Source organism: Excalfactoria chinensis, chromosome 3, assembly GCF_039878825.1.
Source record: "Excalfactoria chinensis isolate bCotChi1 chromosome 3, bCotChi1.hap2, whole genome shotgun sequence".
NCBI classification, from domain to species: Eukaryota; Metazoa; Chordata; class Aves; order Galliformes; family Phasianidae; genus Excalfactoria; species Excalfactoria chinensis.
In genome coordinates, this window is record NC_092827.1 from 86015512 (window position 1) to 86043366 (window position 27855).

At 34.9% G+C, this 27855-nt stretch overlaps 1 protein-coding gene across 1 annotated transcript in view; it reads right to left on the reverse strand.

Moving 5' to 3' along the window:
* Positions 1–27855, reverse strand: part of USH2A (usherin) — a 352517-nt gene that overhangs the window by 225465 nt on the left and 99197 nt on the right. The window contains exons 21-25 of the mRNA XM_072333648.1: positions 10878–11008; positions 4494–4620; positions 4013–4114; positions 2419–2595; positions 1764–1894 (exon numbers count right to left, since the gene is read on the reverse strand). Of these exons, the coding sequence (XP_072189749.1) occupies positions 1764–1894; positions 2419–2595; positions 4013–4114; positions 4494–4620; positions 10878–11008 (668 nt within the window). The remainder of the gene's footprint in view (positions 1–1763; positions 1895–2418; positions 2596–4012; positions 4115–4493; positions 4621–10877; positions 11009–27855) is intronic.

Here is a 27855-nt window from a genome sequence, read left to right on the forward strand (position 1 = left end):
ATGGGTCAGGGAATACCATCATACATTGTGTTCAGGATAAGTGAGTTAAGTATGTATGGCTTCTAATCTGTTTTGCAGTGCAAGTGTCTCTTGACCAAAGCTCCTAACAAAGACATCGCAGCTCATGCGCAACAAGCTACACACCTAATTTTCACTTTCTATTAACCTTTTTTGGTGAGTTCAAGTGTATGAAAAATCCTTCTGTCATCATTATGTATGTGCAGAACACAATGCTACAAGGATTGGAAAAGCATGCATACAGTCATTCACTCTAAAGTTCTGCATCTTAAGGCTACAGAGATATTACAGTCAGATACAAAGTCAGATTAAAAATATATATGTATTTGGGTGCTATAAAAACAAACCACAATTTCTAGTGCTAAAAATAATATTAATATATGAATGGTGAAAATCAGAGTCATGTGTAGAGAAGAAAATGGTTTCGCTTACTTTGTGCTTTTCATTGCACTTTCAATTTACTAAGTAAGTCCCTTTTCTCCTTTACAGCCAGAAGTTTTCTCCTATTTCTGTTATCCTTTCAAAAAGCAAGAGAAACGAAAACATGCAACAAGAATCTCAGGAAGAATCTAATCTTCTCCCTATTCTTGTCCACTGTGACTCCGTAATGTAAATTACATCCACACGTGCCTGTTCAGAGTGGGACATTACTGTATATAACATCTTATGTTAACATCCTACAATCTCAGCCACTAATTGAGGACCAAACTTAAGCCACACCATGTAATTAGCACAACTTGCTACTGGAACTTATTATAATTTCTGAACTAAGGCTGCTTGAAAAAGAAGAAGCAGACTGTTTTAGGAGAATTCAAAATCTAGAAACAAAACCAATCTGCTAGTGTAGTAATATAAAAAAATACACACAGAGTAAGTTATAGCTGACCTGAATAGGATGAAAATATATTTAGTTGCTTTATGTCAAAAGTTTAAAAGAAAGCACACATTAGATATAATGCCATGCCATAAAACAGGCTTTGACATGACAAGCCATTAGCAGAACAGCTGCAAAGTAATAAATAAACAGATAAATAAAAATGGAAAGGGCAGATCAGGTTATAAAGAGTACCAACAGATTCAAAAATCTCTAAATATAAATGTTTGCTTGTTGGAACAACTAAGAAGAGATATTACTTTCAGTGCAATCCTCTGCAATGTTGCTGCAAGTAGTAACTCTAGTAAACCTCATTACATTCAAAACCATTGGGAGGAGAAAAGTATAAAAACCCAGCACTATGTAACTAGTAAAAAGAGTTTGAAAAATTGTAAAAAATACATTCAACCTTAACCAAAATCCCAAACATAAAATTCTTTTTTAATAGATACCAAAAGAAAAGCTCATGAGCATCTCTCCAAGATTTGCTCATTAAAGAACTTCTGCAGCTCCCTCAACAGGATTGCAAAAACACCGACTTACATTTTGAATTGAAATGAATATATCTTGTTAATCATAAATGAATTAGAGGTGAAACAAATTATTTTAATACCAGACCTTTATATTATTTCACAGTCACTTCTAATCCAACAATGAGAATAATTCTGCTTTTTTGTATATTTATAATCTAACGATATAAAACAACTTATCTTGAGCATCTGTTGGAGGCATTTTACTCTCCTTACACACTTCTGTGTACAGCACTTGGAAACAAGCAAAACAAAACTGTTCGGAATTTCTTTAATAATTCTATCTTAGTAAGCAAACTCAACTATCATAGCTGAATATAGTTATTAATTTGTAAACTTACCGCAAGAAAATCTGGACCATCCTTATTGTAAACAAACAAAAGCAATCCATTCAGTTGATCTGTTCTGAAATCGAAGGATATCTCAAATTCCTGCCCACCACTAAAAACATCTGAATACAATTCCAGGAAACCTTGAAAGAAAGTAAATATATGCATAAATGAATAAAAAAAATGATAGAATCAAGAACCAACAAAAGAAATATAGATGCTACCTTTTGCTTTGACATGAAGAACTCAGAGGTTTCAAGACTAATGTTTAGATTAACATTTATACATTTACAATTAAATTACAATTTAGCTTTGTGTAAAGGACAGTTCTCCAAAATGTACCATATCAAATAAAACTAGTGCACAATCCTAACATTTTGCTACAAAAACGCTATCTGGGCTGTTTGAGGGAATATGGACACCTGTGTTACTTCAAAAAATGATCTTTACACGCACAACAAATCCAGTCACTGTTCATGCAGCACCACCTCTCTGTGAAAGCAATTAATATCCCAGACAGCAAAGTATTTTGAAAAATTAAAATCAGTGCATTCAAAACAATCCTATATAACATTGCTTTGAAAATCACATCACCGTAACACTTTCAACATGCATGCGTTTTAGATCTCAAGAACATATTCGGCTAGTACACAGTATGGCAAACTACCTTTGCCAAGAAAATGTGCTCCCTCGGAGAGGACACTGGGGCATCCCTCCCAAACGTGATAGACATTGTTTTGCTCTTCTGCATTCTGCCAGTTCAAAGATTCCCAGTACTCATATGGAGTATACATTTTTTTCAAAAACAGGTCACTGAGACACCCCACAAATCCCTTCCGGATTACTGTCTTCATCCCTGCAGAAAAGGAAAATAATTGATGAAAGCCAATCACCTGCAAATAAGCATAGGGATGAATCCAAATGTATTGTACACACTCTCCTTACCATGCATATGCATGTATGAATTGCTAGCTAGCATCTCTAACTTCATAAATTTGTCACTAAGCTAACTTTGTGAATCTGTCCAGTCACTAAGAACAGCAGCTATTACCATGTGGCTCAAAAATGTTGAACATGAGATATTACATACAGGTACCTCCAACTTGATAACATATGTCTACTCCATGATGATTCCAAGGGAAGGTTTTACGCTTATCCTCTTTAAACTAAACAATTATTGTGAAGAACAACATGCATTTGCTAAGTAGAGCAAAGCAGCACTGCAAAGGTTTCAGCTGATGCTCCATTAGGACATCACTTAAATAAAAGAAATACTCATCATTCATTACACTTCTGTCTCACTGAAATTACAGATAGCCTCCTCTTAAACACTATTTATAGTTAATCTCATTTTCATTATTTAGCTAAAGTTTTTGAGGAAGACATTCCTACATAATTTTATGAACCAGTGTTTAGAAAAACTCATGCACAACCTTCTAGTTTTAGCAAGCTAAAATAAAGAAGGGAAAGAGAATGTTATTCAAATGTACCACAATGCAAGCCATCAAATAAATTCCACATACGTATTAGTGGTAGGAATGCAAACTTAAGAAACAATTTGACTTGCAGATTTATATGATTGAAATGTAGATCACAATATGAATTACTGAAGACAGCTGATTGTATCTTGTTTTTTATGTAGATAGAAGTCTCAGATAGAATATACTGTTGGCATACAAACCAAGTTTATATGTGAAGATGTACGTCTGTTGACTCTGTGGACGCCAGCCATGATCTAGCTCCACAGAAATACAGCAGCAGAGTATACAATATTTGTAAACCACTCTGTCCTATGCAACAATCCCTAAAGGATCCTAATTTGGTCCAAAAGGCCAGTATGTTCTATTTCTCAATTCAGCCTGTCCTTAAGCTATTAAAAACAACTGTTATGCCATTTTTGAAAATAACTAAGAAATCTAGAACATAAAACACATCCATACATTTGTCTACATAGCAAATTGTTTCCAGATTTATAATTCTGCATGTAGGCTTTTTAAAATATGCACGGACCTTATTAGATGCAACAGTACATTAGTGCTGATGAAATTCAGCTACAAAGTTGTTTCTTTCCCAAAAGATAAACTGTACGGGATTAACTTTGATCAAAACAATTAGGTAAATGATTTTGCATATTAAGTATGTCCCCGACACAATGTCAATACAAAGCACAATACTGCAAAGGCAAAGACTACAGAGTTAAGATAGCGCCCCTGCCTAGGATTCCAAGTACACCGTATAATACAAACTGCAATTGCACTCACCTTCATCCTTTCTTACAACAGCATAACCCTGTGGAAGTCCTCCAACAAAAACTCCAGTGTTCTCTCCAATAATGGTACTGCCACTAGCGGCTGAGGATGAACCTAAACAAAACAGGTCATTATCCTGCCAAAAGCACTGAACATAAGATTTTCATTTCAATGGAATAATGACATTGGTTAGAAGAGATGCTGATGTAAGACACATCCTAATATTTTGCCATACTTACATAACCTGGAAATATTTATAATGATAATTTACAAAAGAACATCAACACAATTAAAAGATCAAAAATGCAAGAGGAAAAAATCCTCATACTCAGATACTCAGCAGACACATAGTTTAGATGCACTGAAAACAGAGTAAGCAAAATCATCAGAAAAAAGTGATCGTTGTGTGGTTGAACAAAAGTTGTAGAAAATTAAGCAAGTGAGCAACAACCGGAGAAATACCAAAATAATCATGCTAATTTGGATTGATTACCTGTGTACTGCCCATCTACTGTGATGTTTCCCAGGGCTTGAATTCTTGAAGCAATTATTTGGTGCCAACTGTTATCATTGTACTCTTTTCCACCATCATTAGTCGGTGTGACTGCTACTGCAGATCCCTTTTTATTAACAGAAGAATCCGAGTTAGAACATTAGGTAGGTAAGATTTAGATCTCTACTTTTCTCTTCATATCCCTCTGCGTAACAACATCCAAAAATAAAGACAAAATTCTTCTGTATAGTTTCTTCTTGCATACTGAATGAAGTTTATTACTAATTCCCCTCCCCCAGATTAACTTTCTCAAATAAACATGGAATGAAGGACTAGTTCAGTTTATATAAAAAACAGAAAACTGTGTTGTTCCTCTGATGAAAAAGAGGATAAGGCACAAATACTGAGGTTTCTGTTTTCTTTCTAATAAAGCTCTATTTAACTACTTCATTGGTTTCTGTGGTTTGAGGGACACGATTCAACATGCAGTCCATAGAAAGCACCATCATATCAGGATCGCTGACTGCAAAGCTTATATGCTAGAGGTGACTCAAAACACAGAAGCACTGACAAAGCAGTAAGAGAAAGCATGTTACTTTCCTTTTAAGTTGGTATCAAAAGGAACAGAACTTTTGTGTGAGAGGGTATAGAGAATGTATGAAGGAAAAAGTCATACCATGACATTCAGAACAACAACAAAAAAACTTAAAGGTAATTACTGAGGATGCTTGTATAGTACAAGCTTGCATAAGTCCAGACTATAAAAAAAATATTCTTTTTACCCCAATTTTATTAAAACAAAAGAATATAATGATATGAGGGAGTAAATTTAGAGATTTCCATGACAAAAGTCAAATAAACCTTTTGTGAATTGCTGAGTAAGAGAAAAATAACAGATGCAGATCTCAAGACTATAAACCATCAAAACAAGTTATGAATTTAAATAATGTTGCAATGAAAATAACTTTCTTCAAGAACTGACATGACTATTGAAACTGTATTCAGCCTTGCAAATAGTTCCAGTAATATTGCCTCAGATCTTTATATCATACTTTCACCATGTGGTAACTCAGTATTACTCAGTTGAACTCGCAAAATAGAATTGTCATATTCATTAAGTGATGAACGAATGGTAAAGCATTACTTTGCACAAAGAATGTATACTATCAAATAATTGCTATCTCTGTAGATACTTCATAGCTTAAGCTTCACAAAAGCAATTTCTAGAATTTGCTAAAGTTTTCCATTGTTTATTTCCTAATTGAACAGCTTGGAAATTGCTTCCAAATCTTCTAGTACTTTCTGGCATAAAGAATTTTGAATTGTACATATGAAGAAAACCTGTTGATATAAACAATGACTAGTCGTATTAATACTTAAATGACTTTGTGGGAATATTGTATTTTGCACTGAAAGTTATGTGCATTTAAGAGAAATTGCTTCTCATCACGGAGATTTACAGTAACGTATGCATTATATGGTGTACTTTTAATTGGGGACTGTCCTATGTATGAGAATACATATGATGTATACACGTGTACTCAGTTACAGAAAAAATCATTTTCCATGGATACCTGCAGCATGTTCCTCACTCCACTCAGATAATATCTTAGTATTGAAATAGTTTGTACAGTGGTCCTTAGTCCCATGATAATAATTCAAAGCTATATATCCTTATACACTAACGCTCACATTTTCATGTACTATTTTTTATTGTCTTCTCCTCTATTTCAACATTTTAATATTTTACAAACACACATTTCATTACCGTAGTTTAATAATTAAAACCAGAACTGGTGTCATGCCCAATTAATGTGCCCTGGTAGCATGCCCATTAGTTTTTCCATTAGTGAATTCAACAATACTAATGGGATTACTAGCATGGGATGCTAATTGGGCGTGACATAAGAAACTGGCTTACTTCTTAGCATACCCTTGCTAATGATGAAATTAATGAGCATTTTATTAAATGCTGTCTCATCAAAGTGTACTTAGTTAGCGTTAAAATTGTTACAAACGATGCTGCATTCTAAAGATCAGGTGCCTGAATAAGTGGTTCTTCATATTATGTTTGGCAACAGACTAGAGCATTAATAGTTTTATACATCAGAAACCACATTTATTTGTAATGAATTCAATCTGAGACCGCACAACCATATGTGCTAACCTGTGTTTAGTTTCAAGGGAAAAAAAAGGAAGGAACAAAACTGTGTTCAGGATTCAGACTGCACTGCATTGAAGGCCTGTTCTGTGTGACATTTTATCCAGAACAACCTGAGTGATTCTGTGTTTACATTCCAATAGCCTGTCATGAAATGGCTTGTTTTACATTTTTAAAATCACACATGGGGAACCAAATCTGGATTACTTTGTTGAGCCATATAGCAAGTCTTAATTTTTACTCAGTAGTATGTGGATAAATTGGAATCTTCATGTCTCTTTGTTCTGTTCATGAAAAGGTGTACAAAGATAACAAATATGGATTTTCAAAGCTATTGGCTTGGTGGCAAAATCCAGAAGTAAGTCTACCAGTCATGTTTTCTCAATATCCAAATTTTTTGTCACTGGAAAATAAATGCAAATATACTGAAGTTTTGCCAGTGACAAGAAGCAAAGTACAGTCAAGATTCATAGTTAAGTATTCTCTATTTTCCTTTTTACCTGGGATTAAAAACTAACTCTCAGACTGTGTTCTACTACTCCGACCTTTCAACAAACATCAGACAAAAGTAACTGTTCTTTTGCTGGTAAGTTTAGTGAATGGATCAACTTCTGAAGAAATTGCTGGATTCAATTCCCCCAGTACCAGGATCACATTCCTGAAATTCTGTCCTCAGAAGACTGTTGTAGTCACTAAGGAAAAATGTCATTAGGATTAACCTTAAATTTCCACTGTTAGTGATTTCACTTTGTGTAAAATATTCACTACTTCACTGGGAAAAATATAGAACAAATGACCTGTAACCTATGATGGATAACTATAAAATCAGACTGGGAATGTTAAAGACTCCACAGACAATTGAAGATTTGCAGAAACACCAAGCTTGGAAGATCTATGAACAATGTGACTGTGCAGACAAGACCAAGGAGGAAATCAGAACAAAAAAAAACTCATGCCTCCTAGAGAACAAGTAGAAACAAGTAAAGAATGACAGTAAAGCAGTAAGAAAGGAAAAAAAGAGCAGCCAGACAACATGAAATAGAGACAAAAGAAATGGTCAGACAACAAGCAGATGAATAATGGTATACGTAAAGCTTAGAGAAGTACGAATGCACAGGAAGAAAAATTTCTGAAATTGAAAATTAGAGAAGGAAGATGTTAAAGTACCCAACGATTCCTGACTAGAAAGATCTGGCAAGTTTATCCTCAGAGCAGGTACAGCAAAGAAATAACACACTACTCATCACAAGTAAAGATACATGCAAGAAACTTGAAAAGGACTGGGGTAAAAATAATTAACCTGTGAAAGGACACAGCTGGTGTGGAGCACAGAATATTATGCCAGGTTGATACAGATAAAGAGCAGCAGACACACAGATGAAAAAGAACTTTTGAAGCTTTTAATAGAAGTGTTTAAAGGCAGGGCCCTAAGTGTTTGTTATATGTATCATGACCGTAATTAGAGAAAACAATGCATATAACCTGATTAGGAAACCACACTATGCCAATAAGAAGCAATTAAAATATTTGCATACAAATGCAAACTGTGATACACAAATGAAGGAGTAAGAATTGCTGTTATAGAACATACCTGACCTTACAGGATAGAAATAGCAAATAGTAAGCAGCTACATTCAAAAAGTTGTAGGGACCTGCTGTGTGAATAGGAAGGCAGCAGAAGAGATGACAACAGTCAATTATATTCAGAAAGAAACAACTGAGCTGGAGAAAGGTTGTTTAATAAAAATCCTCAAGGTTCAATCATTACCATTTCCTAAAGTGTCACAGCTCAAAAAGCAGGGTTATCCCACAAAACTTGCTGAGGACACAAACTTGGAAAGCTTCATTAATATGTAAAAAGATTTGAATATCACTGCAAGAAGAATGTTAAAGGCTGGCACACTGAAACAGGATTAGATTTAATAATATAAAACAAACAAGAAATGTCACTGCTACCTAGGAACTCATTAGCTGTCACTGACAGTGAAAACCTTGGTTGCATTAATTGGCCATAGAACTGCTACATTTTGATGCAGTCACTGAAAAGACTGCACTGGTAGCAATGGGGATGCAATAAAATCTTTGAACTAGGCAGAGACCCACATCTATATTAAGGATAGGAGAAGAACTCATTGAGAGCAGCTCTGCCAGATGTTGACGTGAACCAGCCACGTGCACTTGCAGTCTGGAATGCCAACAGTATCCCAGGCTGCATCAAAGAGGGGTGACAGTCAGGCAACAGAGGTGACTGCCCCTCTCTACTCTGCTCTTGTGGGATCTCATCTGGAATACTGCATCCAGGTCTTGGCCCCCCAGCACAAGAAAGATGAGCAGCTTTTGGAGCAGGTCCACAGCAGGGCCACACAAAGATGCTCTGAGAACTTGAGCACATCTCCTGTGAGGACAGGCTGAGGGAGCTGTGCTTGTTCAGCCTAGAGGAGGCTGCAGGGAGACTTCACTAGGGCCTTCAATACTTTCAATACTTAAAAAGAGCTTATAAAATGGATCGAAATCAACTTTTTACATGAGTAGGTAGTGATAGAACAAGAGGTAATTATTTTAAACTAAAAGAGGGTAGATTCAGATTAGTTGAGAGGTCATGAGGTGCTGGAACAGGCTGCCAAGAGAAGCTGTAGATGCCCCACATCCCTGGAGGAGTTCAAGGCTAGGCTGAATGGGGCCCAGGGCAACCTGGTCAAATGCCTAATTTAATGGACAACAACTCCACTCACAGCAATGAAATTTGGTGATCTTTGAGGCCTCTTCCAACTCAAACCATTCTATGATTCTTTCCAAATGCTACACAGATTCAGTGAAGGGGTGGAATTAAGAGCAAGAAGGCCAGGAGTATTTATATACTCTCTTAAGTAAAAATGCATTACCATAACAAAAATGTTTTCTTTTTTACTATGTCTGGGTCTGTCTCTATAAATCCAAGTAGAGAAGAGCATCTGAAGAATAGTGCTATAAATTTAACAAATTAGCAAGATTTAGAATCTTATTAACATCTTTGTGAATCTAGTTTGAATCCTTGAACACATAAGATCTCTGCATTTTCTTTCAGTATTTGCCTCTAGTTACATGCCAAATGAGGACAAAGAACTCCTAACTGCAGGCTTTCCTGGAACTGTTAAGAGACCAGATTGCTCATGCACTGTGTGAAGACCCTAGGTGGCTAATTAGAGCTGTCATTTCCAGGATGCTCTAAAGCAATTGTTATGGGACCTGAATCCATAAAGATAAACTTTTATGTATTTGTGCTCCTACTACAACAGCTACAATTCAACCTTAATCCAAACAGGAATCTCTGGACACTACCCCACATTAATGATAAAATTACAGAATTAAAACTCCAGTAAAAATATGTCATCAGAAGTCCTTTTGATAAAACCATACAAATGACCTCCTCCACTGCAAAAAAATGCAACCCCAAGGTGCAGACCATGGCTCCATCAGTCCATGCTTCCCAGTGAGCAGGAAGGAGTAAACCAGAAGAGAAGAGAATCCAGTGGAAGGGAGAACAGGAAGAAAAGGATGTGTGGTAGAATATGGGTGGGCATAACAAAAAAAGTTTCAGAGTTGTTGATCACTCAAAAAAAAAGTAAGTAGTTTACATAAAGCATTTTCCAATAGTTGTAGTTCTGACTTTCATTTATTCCTAAAAAGATTATAGCCATTAGAAAGAATAAGCTTAAAAATAATAAGATTAATAAAAATAATAAATAATACACAATAAAAAATTAATAAAAATAGTAAGAATAACATTTAAAAGATGAAAGATGAATAAAGATTTAGACTTAAGGTCTCTCCAATCCATTTTCATGGGAAAATACATTTTTGTATTATAAACAGAAAATACCCCGAAAATGCAAGGAATGCAATCTTAATTTTGTGGAATTTATAACATTTCCTTGATTACTCCTGTCTTTGCTACAGTCACTAGTGCTGGAAGTAAGAGACTTTTTGCCAATATAAAAAATACTTCCTTTATAGTGGTGTTTGGTGGTATTGACAAAAAAGAATACACCATGAAATGTAAAAATGAAGTTGTAAATAGCAGCTAATGTAATAAAAAAAGAGAACGGATTTAATATTTAAATGTCCATTGGTTCTGAAGAGACAGTTAACTTAATTCATTTTAAATAAATAAATAGACAGGCAGGTAAAAAACTACTAGAATATGTAACATATCTATTCTTATATGATCTTGGTTTTGGTTGTACCTGTGGATCAAAAAGAAAGTAAGGACGTCCCCTCCTCAGCTGAAGCACAATATATTCTTCTTGATTTCCAGGTGAAGCAGAGAAAAATATTAAACCATCAGGTTCCTTGGTTTTAAATTTCACTTTAATACCTGGTTAGAGAGAGCAAGCAGATAGTTAATAAGTAAATAGTTCTTATGCATTATAATAGCATAATTAGAAACAGAAGATCCATTTAAAAACAGTGGTGAAGTGGCAAACTAAAAGCTTGGCATGGAAGTTCTGTCCATTTTAAAACCCTTTCAGTAATTACAAGAGAAATTCTCATAACCCATTCTGAGTCAGCCTTTGAGAGCAAGTTCCGTGATTTCAGAGCCCTCACTCATCCACAGAAATAAAGATATAACTGTTACACATGCTAGAAGGTAACTGCTTTCTTAAAGAAACAACTCAAATATCAGGATCCCATTCTAATATTTGATCAACAGATAGTTTCATGTGTGGATTTCAACCCATCCCTTAACGATCCTATCAGTAAAGCAGGAATGAGGTCACTAAACTGAAGTGTATGTTCAGTAATGTTTTTTTATTTCAAGCTATGTAATTTGTGTATGCAAATATTCCGCATGTATATCATGTATATATATATTCACACATGGTGGAACCTGATTTTAAAAAGGATACTTAGAAAAGAACAAGTTTTAACAAAAGCTGGAAACATTCCATGAGACAACAGATGACCAATACTGAATTAAGAATTTTCCCGATCACTGTCAATAGTTTGGTTTCTGATAAAACGTTGCTTCAGCACATGACATGTCATTCAAATGGCACAGAATAAAACATATCTTTACATTATTTATAACTACAAATAAAATATCAAATAGCTCACCAACAGCCCCTAAATATTGCTGTCTGCGATATAAACATACAAACTAAAAATCTACGGACACAATAATGAAACAACTCAATTATGTATCCATTTTTGACAGATATAATTATGAATAAGCAAGTTTTGGATAACCACCACAATACCTTTCTTTTAAGCCATCTCCTAGAAAATCACCTTATAGAAATAAGAAAATTACAAATCCATAGGCCTAATTTGGAACAACTTTTTTAATGTGCAAAACTGGATATCTGAGTCTTAGTCGGTTCTATACTTTTACACTACAAGCTTTTCGCAGAAGAAAAATAGAGGCAGCAATAGAAACATCTGCCTCTTCTCTCAACTTGAAATCAAACACTCTACTTTAAAAAAAACAAAACAAAACACAAATAATTACTTAAGGGAATACTGAGTGGCAGTCCTTAGATTTTTCCTGCATTGTTACCTTTCTACTTCCTTTTTCTTTCTTTTCATTTCAGTGGCTGAGAAGTGGAAAAAAGATGGAGCAAAAAGATAGAAAGTAGTTTGAAAGTAAGAAAGTAGTTTGTTGTAAAATCACAGACTTGTTGGGTGACTAAGAAAGCAGTGAAAAAGCCAGTGAGAGAAAGAAAAAAACATCTCTACTATATCCAGAATTTTTCCAGTATTATTTTCACGTTACTTCATTCATATACTATACACTTCCACAATGTTTCTGTTTTAAACGTTTTCTACAGAACAGTGTACTTTATTTGATTTTAGACCAAACTACTTCATCTTTTCACACTAGATCTTTTAACATATGTTTCACTAATTTTTATCAGGCCAAAAACAATAAGGGATGAAAGTTTTTCTTGTAGACAGAAGCTATACAAAAAACAATCATGAATTTGATGCACGTTCCCTAGTAGATCATGCCTGTTAGTTACCAATACCTATGAGAAATATCCCTTGAAACCACTTCACATAAATCATTTTATGAAACATAACATATGATGCATACACACGTATAAAACATTCTGAGAAAAAGGAAAACTGGTCATGCAACTAGCATACCTGCAAACATATATTTAAATATATAATATATATATAAATATATATAAGCATTTGTATGCAATTAATGTCCAGTAAAATAAAAAAAATCAATGTGTAGTAGCCACACTGAAGGAAAGAAAACTAACTGCTATTCTTTGAGGTTCCATCAGTATCACTATCCACTGAGGGGCTGAGACTGATGATGGCCTATAATCCCAGCATTGTGAAGCACAATTAATTTAACAAGCTGCCACTATTTTTTGTCAAGCTAACAAAAGATCATTCTGAAGACTGAAGGATCCCTTCCCACTCCTAATTCAGAATGACAACTGCAAAGAACATAATTGAGTTTCTGCAAAAGCATCAATATTTTATAATGTCAAGTGTTAGAAAACAAATTATATGGTTCATAACTGTAATGTTGTGGTATTTCTTGGAGTTTACAAATGTTGGATGGGAGCGATCTTCTTTGGACACTGAGGAGGTTTACAAAACCCAAATTCCTGCCTTTAGAGCTGCTGTAGCTTCATATAAAGTTTTGATGAGTAAGGAATAACCTTTTTTATTCACAGTCCGTACTACAAATATATATATATATATATATATACACACACATATGTGTAAAATATATGTATATATATTTCTTTGCATATATATATATAATTTGTAAAAAGATTTCACAGGTCCCATCAGAGGTGCTGTATCCAGGCCTGAGGCTTCCAGCACAAGAAGGATGTGAAATTGTTCAAGTGGGTCCAGAGGAGAGCCAAGATGATCAAAGGGCTGGAGCACTTCACCTGTGATGAAAGGTTGAGGGAGTTGGGATTGTTTAGCTTGGGGAAGAGAAGGCTCCAGGCAGACCTCATTGTGATCCTCCAGAACATGAAAAAAGTTCACAAGCTCGAGGGGGACAGACAGGTAGATAGCAATAAGATTCTGGGAATGGATTTAAACTGAAACAGGGAAGTTTAGATTAGATGTTAGGAAGGGATTGCTCACTCAGAGGGTGGTGAGTCACTGGAACAGGCTGCCCAGAGAAGCTGAGGATGCCCCATTCCTGGAGGTATTCAAGGTGAGTCTTGTTAGGTACCTGACAGCCTAATCTAGCTCTTCGCAACCCTGCTCACAGCAGGGGGGATGGAACTTTGAGGTCCCTTCCAAACCATGCCTGTCTATGATTCTCAAGTCCATCCACACTGGACTCTAGACTCAACATAAAACAAATCTGGAATTTCTGTTTGAGATTTGTAATAACTAGGCAGATAAAATTATTTGTTTGTTTGTTTGTTTTTTTCTTTATTGACAACGAGCACTGAAAATGGATCTTATTTAACCTGACCACAGAAAGATTTCTTTTCAAAATCTGGTTTCAAAGAACCTGAAGACCAAAATGGATCATAAGAAAACAAAATTTCCATTATATTTTTGGGAAAGTTTCTCAACAGCTTGTGAGCTGTTTTCAAAAATGCAAAAAAATTCACGGAATGTAGAAAAAAACATTTGATTTTTAAAAAATTTAGGAGGAAGAGTTAAGGGAAGACTACAGACAAAAGTAATTGGAGAGATCTTCTACAATAATATGAGGGACTTTCAAGAAAGTGAGTTTAAGAGTAATCTTTGTTGAATTTACTCAGCTAAAAGCACCTGCAGTGTTCATTTCTTTACAACTAGACATTCAAAGCCTAGCTCAAAGGAGCCAGCAAGTTTTTAGACATGCTAAATACTTAGAAGCTGCTACAAGTCTCAATCTCACGGTACTTTACAAAAATGAATACAAAAGTGCATAAACAAGCCTGTCCAAAACACACAAGTACAGTCACATAAAAGCCTAATAATCAATGAAACATTACAAATCATTATTAGAACTCAGTTTTGTATAATCTGTGAAGTACATGCTTTTTCAGTGCAGATTCTCTAAGACACTCCATTTGTAGTTCCATTCTGTATTAAATGGTGTAAATAATTATGTAGTTGTACATTCCAAAGAAATAAGCAGAAATTGTTGGCTAATGAAGTGATACTTTTATGTTTACTACAGGATTTATGCTTACATAATGACACCTAGTAGAAACTGTATATAAAGTTTGACTGATGCATTAGGCTCTCAGCACTCCCTCCAGCTGACAATCTTTAAGCACTTGCTTAAGATTGCATATAAATGCTTTTGCCTAATTTAAGTTTTCCCACAGAAATAATAAAATAATTGCTTTTTAACTGGAGTAGAGATAGATGAAACTCCTCAGTAACTAGAAATCAGTAAGTTGTTCAATTCTTGTTTCAGTTATCTATATTTCATGAAACCACATCACCTTTTTTGCTTCTGTATACTTCCATTCAATTGCTATATATTTGTTTATTTTTTGTGACATGCTACATCATTGCCACAGTTAAATACAGTTTAAATATATATTTCCCATTATAAACTACATTTTAAAAGGGTAATGAGGGAGGCCTTAGAAAAATGGATCAGTTTTAAAACCGTTATTTCCACATAATGAATAATGGTCTTGGAGGAGATGAAAAAGCTCAGACAACACGTTTCCTGGACAAGTCCTTTAGAATATAAACAGATCTCTGGATTTAATTTTAAAAAATTGGAAACTGTTCTTCCAAGTGTGACTATCTTTCATTGTCTTTGGCAGTGGAATAGACTCCACATCCTACCATTATCTTAACGCATTTGAAAGTACTTCTGAGGTTTGTCCACATAAACATCACGCTGAGTTAGTATTTTTTAGCAGAAATTCAAAATACTTAGCAACCACAAATGTATGCTCATATACACAGAAGTATATGCAAGCACAAAAAAATCAATGTTTTTCTAAACTATAACTGGAATTTGCTATCTCAGGTCAGCAGACTATTCTTTTATGATGATAGTAACAACAGGAGAAGCTGGAAAACAATTGTTTTTAAAATAAAGTCTTTCACAGAAAACCCGTGATTTGCAAAAGTTTATGTTCCTGAATGACAATTTGAAGACTTTTTTTTTTTTTTTTAACATATATCCTTAATACCTCAAATTGAGAAAAAAGTAAGTCAAACTGAAGGTTGAGCAAACATAACAATGGTATACAATGACTGAAAGGCTGTACTACGTTCCACTTCTTGTGGAAGCCATCAACTGAAACCCTAAATACCCTTATTGAGAAATGAGCATCTTTTTTTGTACTATAAGGACTAATTTGATACCTGCTTTTTCTTCTTTTGCTTGCTATCCCATTGTACCCACTACTGGTAAAACAAACAGGACATTTTAGCTTTAATCTTCTTACTACATAACCCAAATAACTTCAGTCATGTTTGCATTAATGCTGCATTAATCATGTTGTTGCGTATTAATGAGTTTTCAGGCTATGCTAATTACTGTCATAGATTCTGCAGCAGCCCATTAAATATACAAATTACAGAATTAAAGAGCCAGAGCTCTTCATGATTAATCTTTAAATGGAGAAAAACTAATGATGTCTGTACAAAGTTTCTCTCCACTTTTGGCTGACTGAGTCCAATGAACAATCAATTAAAGTATTTGAAGAATAAGAATATTGCACATACTAAAAGATTTTTTATGCTGTTATTCTTTGCAGAAGACACATTCATTTATAAGTTTCTATCATATGGACTTTCTTAGCACATTCCAGACTAAAAGGTCTTCTAAAGTATTACACAGAAGTAAGTTGTGTAAGACTCTAATTCATTACTGCATACTCATAGGACTCTGCTGGTTCCATATGAATAAAGTAAATCAATCTTCTCCTTTTAGCAAGGACAACAGTCTTGCTACTCCCTAATAATAAAGATTTACAGCAAGCCTTGGTGAAAAGAAAGCTAAGATAAGTTTAAAGTCATTTGATAAGATTTGATGTATTAGTGGTACTTTCTCCCTCCACTTATAGAGTGATAGCTTTTTATTTATTTATTTTTTTCCCCCTTCTCTTTCTGGCAAAATCAAAAGATTCAAAAATCAGGAAAACCCAAGAGCACCCAGACAATAACTGAGCTATGTGACCCAAGAGCCACCATTTAATACCCCTTGTTTCATATACCATCCTGAAGACGGTAGGCAATATCACTCATGTGCAGTTCTGTAACATTTAAAAACTTCATTATTGTCTTGTTCTCCTTACCTTTAAGCAACTACAAAATAAACAAAATGACATAGATCTAGATAATTCCGTGACAATATATTAAAAAAAAATTACCTGAGCACCAGTTATTTATTGTCATTTGAGAAAAACTAATGTACCCTAAAATACTATTAGCTTAACTATCTCTGAATACTACTATGTTATGCAGAACATCACGAGGTTTTCCTAAAGAACAGATTCCCAGTCTGTATTAATATTATTCTGCACATCAATAGCAGCAAACGATAAATCAATTAACTGATCTATAACAAACTCATCCAATCATTTCCTTACACTCCAGAAATACATGAATAAACCAGATTTGATGCATTTAAGATTTTAAATTTATCCTAAGAAGTTATTTAAAAACAACAACAACAATAATCTTCTCAGAACAAGATTAATCACAGCATGGCAATACACTCACATGAAGTTAAAGTGAAAAAGACTGGATTGCTGCACTTAGTAAACAGGGAAGAGAACACAACACAAGGATATCAGAGTGACTAAAAAAAGAAAACAGGTAAAGGTGAAGCTTCCTAATGTACTCAACAGAAAAGAAAGCATTCAAGAAAAGCAAGACCTTCTCAAAGGCACTTCATATCTTGCTAAAATGAGAAACAAAATTATGATGACCTGCGAAACACCAGCCTGAGTTATCTGAGGGTTTACCAAGACATGAGACACACTGGACATTTTGACTACTCAGTTTATCTAATTAAATAATTGAGGAACTCAAAAAAAAAAAAATCACATATGAAAGATCAGGGTGAAATTTGAGATTGAAGATGATCACACGCTGTTAGCATTCCCCCGCTGTTAGAATCAATTTTTTGTTGTTTTCAAATAAGTTCAAAGCAATATAATCATAAAGAGTGTCCCAACTCAAATTCACTAAGCAAGCCCAGGCACAAAATTCAGAAATGTCTTCCACTTGTGTTCATGGGAATAGTATACAACATGTAGACATCCAAACAGAATTATTCCTTTAAAGACTACCTATCAGAGTGGAAATAACAGTGATCTCAAAGTTCTAGGAATAAAGTCCTGCTTAGAATAGGGGCCAGCTGCAGAGTTATTTCTATGCTGCTCTTAATATTGAAGTGAAATATATGCAAAGGAGAAACGCCAGCCCAATTGTCATCTAAGGCTTTGATCGGTATTTGTGACAAACTTGAAATAAAGTTGAGATAGGTTTACTAAAAATGGGATCTCTCACAAATAACATCTGTAATCTTTATTTATTTTTTCATTTATTTATCTTTATATAGACTGGAAAGAAAGTCAAATGGACTCAGAGTTTTGTTAGAAAGGGAAGAAAATATTTTCTAGTACTGAGCCCTTTATGAGAAACTTCCTGACTTCAAATTCTGATATTGAAAATACAGAAATAGAAGCAAGCAGTCATCTTCATTTCAGGATAAACTCTTTGGAGAAAGGATTGTTTTCTGTTATCCAAGTGTGAATGAGCACATAAAAAAAAATGGTCAGCTTACGTAACAAGGTTAAGGTAGAAGAGGCTTCTAGGTGTTAATGCAATGCAAATCATAATTACTAGAAATATGATGACAAGAAAAATCACTTCGAAGATTTACAACAGCACAATCTATAAAAGGTCAACATCACAGTGAAATCAGAAATGAGCTGGAGGTCAGTAGCTGTAAATAGCACTTCAATTATAAGCCTTTAGTTAGTATTTACAACAGTAGTACAAATGTAATACTGCACAGAGAGTAATTTAACTGATGAAGGGAAAAGAGTATGACTAGAACTGTGTAGAATGCAAATACATCAAAATTAAAGTCAATGTAATGATCTGAAACATAGAAAATTTAGACAACAGTGCATTAGCCAAGGCAGAATCCAATCACAGCATCACAGACTATGCAATAAGGTGGAAATCCTTAGCAAATGAAGAAGCTTATTGATTAGATATGGACATATGAAAAAAATATCTAAAATAGCCTAATGAACATTTTATGGAGTATCGTAGGTTTAAAATGGAAGAGTAACAGGGAGAGAAAGAAACTTTTAGATAAAAAAACATCACCACAAAACAAACACTCGTAAGAAAATACAAATTCAGCAACAAATAATAGCATTCACGGTAAAAATGCAACAAAAACTAACAACATATTCAAGGTAAAGCAGAGTTTCAATGTGTACCAATAAACTACTAAAAACTGCCAAATGGTAAATTTTCTAACAATGAAAAACAAACTGAAAGGAATATATAATATTTTCATCTAGCAGTACTTGAAGCAATATTTCTCATTATTTTTGAGGTAGCGACTTTTCCAAGAAATGCAAGAACTACATTCATAGTAGGTCTGAAAGGCCTGATCAGGTGCCAGTTTTTACACATAAACAATTCACCTTTCTCAAGCTTACAGTGTGCTAGAATAACTGCAACATATAGGATGAATGGAATTTCCTCAACCTCCACCAGTTTAGCTTTTCTGAAATCTCAATTATTGACTTCAAAGATGCCTGTCATACAATGGAAGCGCACCTTGAAATTGCAGCAGATCTAGCTACAAAAGAGTTAGTATTACTCCACTATATTTTGTTATATTCATAGGTTTGGTTTTTTTTTCCTTGAAATGTTCCATTTACCTTTGTACTCAAAAAAAAAAAAAAAAAAGAAAGAAAATTTCTTTGAAATTTATAATGTAGTTATGTAGTTTGGCGTAAAGTCTTCACTGAAAACATTCAGATAACACTGTAGCAATTATACAGACTATTTTCCTTAAGATGATTCACAGCTACCGAAACACCACCTAACACTACCTTCCAATCTTAGAGCTCAGCTTCTGTAAAACTAACCATCACCTTTTATGTATCAGCACATAATGCACTAGATATAGAGTTAGCTATAATCCAGAAAGATAGCTTTGGTATTGCTCCCTTTAGATGACCATGTGATTAGAGGTATGAAAGTCAACAGCATGAAGGTAAAATGTTAGGTTTGATACTGTAAAGGTAAACAAATATCCACCACCTGGAACATGAAGAAGACAGAAAGGACTGCACAAAAGCAATCTATCCATTTTCTGTTATAATTAACATTTGCCTGTGCTTATTCTCACTTATGTTTCCCAAGGCACAGGAAGAAGAATTTATCATGTGTATGGAAGTCACAGGCTGTGGAACTTTATAGAAAAGACAACTGGATTAGGAGGGAAAACCAACTATAGCAGTTGTTCAGCATCAGCTGTTATTTTTTTTTCACTTGCATGGTGTGTGGACAGCAGTTTATGGGACAATGATCCAACAGGGGGTTTCTTGATGGTTATCATACATTAGGCCATATTTATCAAAGTCATCAGCCTCCTCTGCTCTCCTCAGCTTCTGTAAAGATTATGTCACAAAATATGACTCAGTGGAGTAAGCCAGCTGTGGAGTTTCCATCGCCAGTTTGTAGCCAGGCTTATTTCAAATAATCAAAATGCTCCAGAGTAAAAGTTAAGCACAAACAAGTATAAATGAAAGCGAGTACTGAAAAAGCATTTATCTATCAGCTCAATAATCACTCACTAGAAAATACTTTGAGTGATAAACACAACTCAAACCTCTCTAGCTCCCCTTGTATTAAGGGCTTGCAGCAGGTATGAAAAGATGGTAGTTGCACTACCATCCAGAAATACAAGTAATTTGACTTGACAACTTGCAGGAAACACATGCAGACAGTTATTATGCTAAGTCCTGAGTGCAGCCACCTACCTGTGCAATAGGGATACTAAAAAATCATGCTGATGCTAGTGGAGATCAGGAATAGCATCTTCCTCCTAGCCAGGTGTGCTAACTGGTTCTCAGCTGAGGATCCGAGCTGAGATTTTCCTTGTGTCAGCATGCAAATGAAAAAGTAATAGGAAAACAGAAACACAAAGCAGCACCCACAGTGCAATCTGTGCTATTTCAGTGTTTTTCTATGAATGGCAAAGAGTTCACAATTTTCTCATGGGTCTTATGAATACTTGGGGGAATTCACGTGTATCTCTAAATAAGGCATTCTGAACTACATCACTGGCAGTAGAAAATGTGACCAGGAATAAGCATTAATAAATATACTTCAGTAGTATGAACAGCTGTACAACTCAACCTATGAGTACTTAAATAAAAGACAATTTACACAAAGATTCAACGTGAAGCAAGCCAGAAACTGAGCACTAAATGTAAAGTGTTTAATGACAGGAAATTAATTGATACAGCATATAACATCTTATAAATACTATCATAATTCTGTTTGCCCAATGTAAGTTAATTTGCAACACTAAACAAGGAATAAATTAAGCTGCCAAGGTACAGGGATTGAAACAGTAACTTTCATATAATTTCCTCCACTGCCATTTGTATTTGATCCAATTTTATACTTGCACTGGAAACTCTTTAGCACAGAGACTATTAATTTTTCTTCCTAACAAGAAAGGTTAACACTCAACCAATTCTATTAATATAAACAAAGATATTAGGACAAAAGTGTAAATATATTCCCTAAAAATTTCTTTAGCATAGCATGACATTATTTATCTTAAATACATTGTGATATTTTCAAGCAGCTATTGATTGACAATATATCATCTCAGAATTTTAACTCCTTCAGGGATTCCTGGGTTAAAGACCACTTTGCTGCAGCCTACTTTTATGTTGATTTTTATCTTATTGCTTAAAACATGAGTGATTGCAGAATACATGGCTAATTCTGAATGTTGATAACAAGGTAATGCCTTTGCTGCTGCTGTTAAAGTCATTGACAGCTTTTTCTTTTCTCTCCCACTCTTTTGCTCCCAAGATAAGAGGCTCTCAATAACACAGAAAATCACGATTACAATATTATAACAGATTAAAGAAAAAATTGTGAGACTTGCCATACAACACTACCAAGAAGTGATACTCCACATTCCTCTTTTGTTTCCAATGAGAACATTTTAATTACTACTTCTTTAAATACCTCACAGAAAGAAAACCACACAAAAAACACAACAAAAATAACCTCACAGCAATCCTTGTCCAGGTGTTTTAGCAGCAGATCTAAGTTACCTTTTTTTTTTCCTGTCCTGTGTTCCCTGAGGGGAACCACACTTAACTCCCACTTGCCTCATCCTTACCAACAGAAATACATTAACAGAAATCTCATTATAAATGCAGTTAAAACAATAATAAACAAGAAGTCACCGCAAACAAAATCTGAAGTTCCTTTTGCTACTGTAAGAGATAATTGGGGTAGTTATAGCAGCAACACAGTTTCTAGCCTAAAACAAACTAGCCTTGCAGGCAAGCTGGGCAAAGACTCTTGTATAGTGTGCAGCTCTCAGATATTTCAGTGCAAGAACACTGCTCCTGCTTTGAGCTGACAGTGAGGCACTGGGGTACAGTGACTCTGGTAAATCTGAATTCCAGGTTGCTGTAGAAAGGAAATATTAGGCTATCAAGACAGACTTGAGAGTAGCCTGAAGCTTTACACCCAGCTCAGCCATGTGCCATACTAAAAGCTCTGAGAAGGACTTCTTGGGACCTATTAGCACATTTCCTCTCACTGTACACAGTAAGGTACCCTGAGGCTCTTGGGTGTAGGAAGATTTCAGTTCATAGCTACTAAAGCCAATAACATTGGGCATTTCTATCTCAAAGCAACCTTGAACACTGGCCATTTCTCAAGTCTGTTGCAGTTGGTGATCACTTTGCAATTCTGCAAAGTTGCCCTAATTTCCACCTCTGACATTGCCTTGGCCCTTCCCAGGCTGTGTGAAAGGCAGAAGATCTGCCATAAAACCAATGATGCAGTCTTTGCTTCATGTAGGATTTCCATTTTGCTCCTTTTTCCCCCTTGGCTCATACAGCTCAGTGGTACAACCAGGTATACATAGGAATATCTTAAATTTTGAAAATTAATGATGCTAGCTGAATGATCTAATGTGGGTTTGGAGTAAGTGGGTAAAAATGGAGTACTTTGATCACTGGACTGGAACAATTTGTGACATACAAACATATAAAACAAAAGATGATGAAAGAATCTGAAAGGAGGAAAGAGGGAGAAACACCTATAATTAAAAAGCTGGAGTGCAGATGGAAAAAGATATTTCATATTTTAAAAACACTGACTAAAACCTTCCAAATATTGTAACAAATGTATAAGTTGGTTGCAAATAACTTCTATCTGAATAGCTCCAAATCATTCATGGGAGTGTTAACTTTAAAAAGATAAAATTATCTTTTCTGTCCATAATGCAGTAAGTCTTCCCAACGGTAGGCATTTTCAAACACTCATTCTCCACTGCTTCCTGGAATCTTCCTAAAAAGTTTTTCTCTTGGTCCTACAGTTCCTGTAATAATTTGTTTCTGACTCAAAAGAGATTACCTGGGATAGTTGTACCTGCCATTCTAGCGTTCGTTTTGTTCATCCAGTTATGAAGGTTGATGGGAACAAAGACTATAATTTGTGTAAATAGATTCTCCCCTCCCTCCCCGTCTCTGCAGCAAGTCACTGAATGACTTGAAAATGCATAAAATAAAATCCCCTTAGGGCTAAAACTCTACTACATCAAAATTTCCACTACTTACTATAAAGCGGTTACATACTGTTAACAGTGGATCCTCTGCTGGAGATGTTTCAACAACAGTAACTACAAAACTTCTAAAGTAAACCAGAATTAAAGAGTACTATTAATCACAAACCTCAGGAGAAAAAGAAAAAAACAACAACAACAAAAGTTTAAATATAAGTATGATACTAATTATAATTTTTTCACTCAAAAGAAATGAAGGCTTATGCCATTCTAAACATCAGTTATTATAACTCTTGCTTCCCCAGAACAATGTTAATCCCAACTTATGTCCATGTAAGTGTGAACAGAACAAGAATTTTTTAACAATAGAGTTAGATATGAAGTATCAGGTCTTCAAAGTATCTCAACTTTGAATTATTTCCTTCCCCCTACCAAAAGTAGAGGGCATACCCCTTTCTGAATTCTCAAAGAATACCACCCTGTATAGCACTGAAAAGTGCCATTAGTGTAACAGTGACTTGATGAATTACTGCATCTTTTTAGTTGCTCCCCTACTTGGTCAAAGGAAATATTTTACACTATTTGCTCATACAGCCCTGTGTGTATCTCACCAAATAGCTGAGGAAGATACATCACAAAATATTCAGAAAGGTAAAGATATGACCTCCAAAACCTGCTTTGTGTAGGCATAAAAATTAGAAAATACCATACGAGAATAAAACCAAAAAGAAAAATCCCCATGATAACTTTAATAAGCACAATATATTTTGCAGAAAGCACTGAAGAATTTTGAAGAGGACCCAGACTACTAAGGTAACAAGTGGAGCTGAACCCACTGAAACCCACATTATTGTAGCAAACATTTTCAGAGTAGAGCTTTATTTTATAATCTAAACCATAACCATGACCTGAGAGATCAAACAGTCCCTTTTTAACAAGATTCAGATAGGACCTTAGCAGCAGCACAGTTAAGTTAGTTTAATGAATACTACAGAGTGCTTTATAAATAATGATCAATGTTTAAAATCAATGCTCTTGCAAATTGGAGCCAATGCAAAGGGGCTAGCACCAGAGTAAGATGATCCAATTGATGTATTTTGGATCTACTGAAATAAATCCATTTATAGGAGCATTTGCAGGATGACTAAGTTAAAAGAGCACTGCAACAGTCAGACCTGGCTAAGGGAACGCCTCCTCCTACTGACAATATTTCAAACTGATAAAAGAGCTGACCAAGTGCAATCAGTGCTGTGATGAATAAAAGAAAGCTTGGGACCATTAACATTAATGGGACTTGTGTGGCTAAATGCTCATATATTGTACTGAAAATTTACCCAATGGACCAAAAGATTTTTTTTTTTTTTTTTTTGCTTGTGCTTCCCCTTATCCCTGTACATTCCATACAATCAATTTAAAAATATTTGCAATGTAATATAAACTTCTAAAATAACTTCGCATGATTAATATCCCATGAGTCTCTGAGGGGAAAAAAGACAGGAAAAAAAAAGAATTACAGAGCACACTCAGGCTACTTGGTAGACTTGAGAAAATAGAAATGCCAGTTTTATAAACACAGATAAAACTGGCTGATCTAATATCTTTAGGCAGAGTGTCTTAGCCTTGGGGCACAATAACAAAGATGCTAGCACCTGCCATCTACAATGTGTATTAGGGAATGGCTAATAAACCGTTACCATATGAGAGCTGGGCAAAATTTTGTGGGAAGACAGAAATTCAGATCAAGTATACTTCTAAGAACATATATATCCAGAATATGATCTGGTTCAACAGTTTTCATTTGAAACGTTACAGCCTGTTTATCTTATCATAATTTATTAAATACTCACCATATACCCATGGCTGTACCAAAACAAGAAAAGGGTGTCACTATAATCCCAAGATCCTTCTGCAGTCTAACTTGACAAACACCACAGGATACCATCAGGAGTGAAGGAGCAGATTTACAGTTAACGTTGTTGAGCTTTTTCAGGAACACAGTTCCAAACTTCAAGTTTCAGTCATTTCAGCACAGACTGCCAAGATAGCAGCAAACAAAATCTGCCTTTTTCCATCCCTGACTAACAGAAAGATTGTGCCATGGCTTCTTTGACATGCATCTGGTCAACACATCACCCCATTTGCTCTGCACACAACATACTAACTGCAGAACATTAAGTCATAAATGCTAAATACTAATCTTCATGGCCACACCTATTCAAGATATCTCAAGTGCCCTTCTCATTATGTTGGTGACCTCTCTGAACATGGGCTGTTAGTTTCAGGGCTCACCAGAGCAAGACTAAACTCCCTCTGCAAGAATAAAGGCTATGGAACTCATTAGAGTAACACATCAGAACGATCACAAATGATCATGTTTTAGAAGACACTCAGGCACCATTTACAAACTATGATAAAAGTCCATTGTATCAATTGTTATTCTTATCCAATACATTGAATTGACTATTCCCTCACTTTCTTTCTTTTTTTCTGCTCAAAATGAAAATAACAAATTTTCTTCATCAAAGATGAGTAACTCTGTCTCAGTCTACAACTAGAAGGCCAGAAGCTCTACATCACAGTATAAGACAGACTTCAAAAATCAACAAAGAAACCAAATTTTCACCAAGAAATGTCTAAACTGGAGAGCAAATAAATGAATGAAAGCCAGACTTCTCGGTATTGTAAACTGAGAATCAAAGGACCATCTGCTTCGTTTAATAAAATCAGGTTGCAGAACTAGAATTTGTTAAAAGCTAAAAAGGGTTGTATATTGTATAAAATTATTCATATCCAATTTCTAATTGTGACGGCTTAATGTAGAAGGCAGCAGAATACCACAGAAAAATTCACTCATGACCCCCTCCCAGTGGGATGGGAGAGAGGAATGGGAAAAATAAAGGAGAACTCATAGATTGAGATTAGGACTATTCACTAAGATAGAAAAGGAAGACAAAAATAATAGTAGCGATAATTACATACATCATATATTTACAAAACAATTGATACACAATGCAAGTGTACCACCCACTGATCACTGTTTATTCTGAATATTTCAGAACAGAGTAACTCTGGTAATATCTGATATAGTTAAGACCAGCCTAGATAGCAATAGCATCAATAGTTGGTGATCACCAGATCAAAGGCCTTACTTAAATCAATAAAGATAGCTCCTGAACATTGATTACTATCCAACACTATAAAAATATAATTGCTTACCTTGAGAGGAGCAGTACAAGTGAAATGAAAATGTCATAAAAGGTCAATAATTATTTAAATTAAACTTACATCTTCCTTCATCCGATGGACCAACTCTAGCACGCACTAAAATGGTGATGATTTACCAGTTTAAAGAGACATATTAACATGTCAGCAAAGGGCTTAGCAGTAATTGGGTCAGCAATTTTAAGAAGTCAAGGTTCCAGGTTGTCAGCTTCTCCATTTACGTTCCCAATTAATCTTAAAGTATTATAGATCTTAAGTCAGTAAGCACAGATCTAACTACTTTCAATCAAACTCCTTTTGAGTACATACAGACATTGTTACTTTTTGAGACTTTTCTACAATACAGTAAGTATATCATTCTTAGAATCTCTTTAGATGAAAAAAAGCTGTGCAACAACTGCCTACTGAGATCAATGAATCCTCCAGTAATTTTGTATAGGGCATTTCTGTCATCCAAATTAAACTGTCCTTACACTAGACCAAAATTACTTGGCAGGCTTGCATTTTCATTCTAATATTTATGCTAGCAGCAGATTTCCGAATTCTCAGCCACTACACTGCACTGCTCCTTAAGGTAATAATTTTGTCCATCTACCTTTGCTTTACAGACCATCTGTCAATTCAAGTGCATTTCTTAGAAATTTTGAATAGCTTGAGAAAAGACGCAAATGTGCACCTTCATCTAATTATGCAAAAATATCTTGAAAAACAATTAGTTTTACAGGTACTTATTTTCAAAGTTGGAAAGGACAGCCTTGATTAGCCCAACAACTACAGATATGGATTACTCTTCAGAAGTCAAGATAACAAAGTTCATATAGCTAGCGCCTAAGTACTAATTATGTTCAATTATTAGTTTGTTTGTTTTTTTTAATATATATTTAGTGAAGAAAAATGCTAGCAAGTAATTCAACATTCAAATGACATGTTTTCTCATAAAAGCATTGTGTGCTGTATCCTGAGGATCCCATCCAATGATAAAACGTACCGTAGTCTTTAGATACTGTGCGTCTGTAAGATAACTAATAAAGACCTCAGCCAAACTAAAACACTACAACTTCTACAACTTCAGCATAGTCTCCAAGTCACTGCATTTAAATCACTAGTCATCTGAGGGAGAAAGTACTTCCAGCCCCAGTGGCTGCAAGATGGAATGGTAACGACACTTCTGCCATTCACTAACAGTTTTGCACTTCTTTTCTTAGATGAATATATTTTAGGGAAAAAAAAAAAAAAAAGAG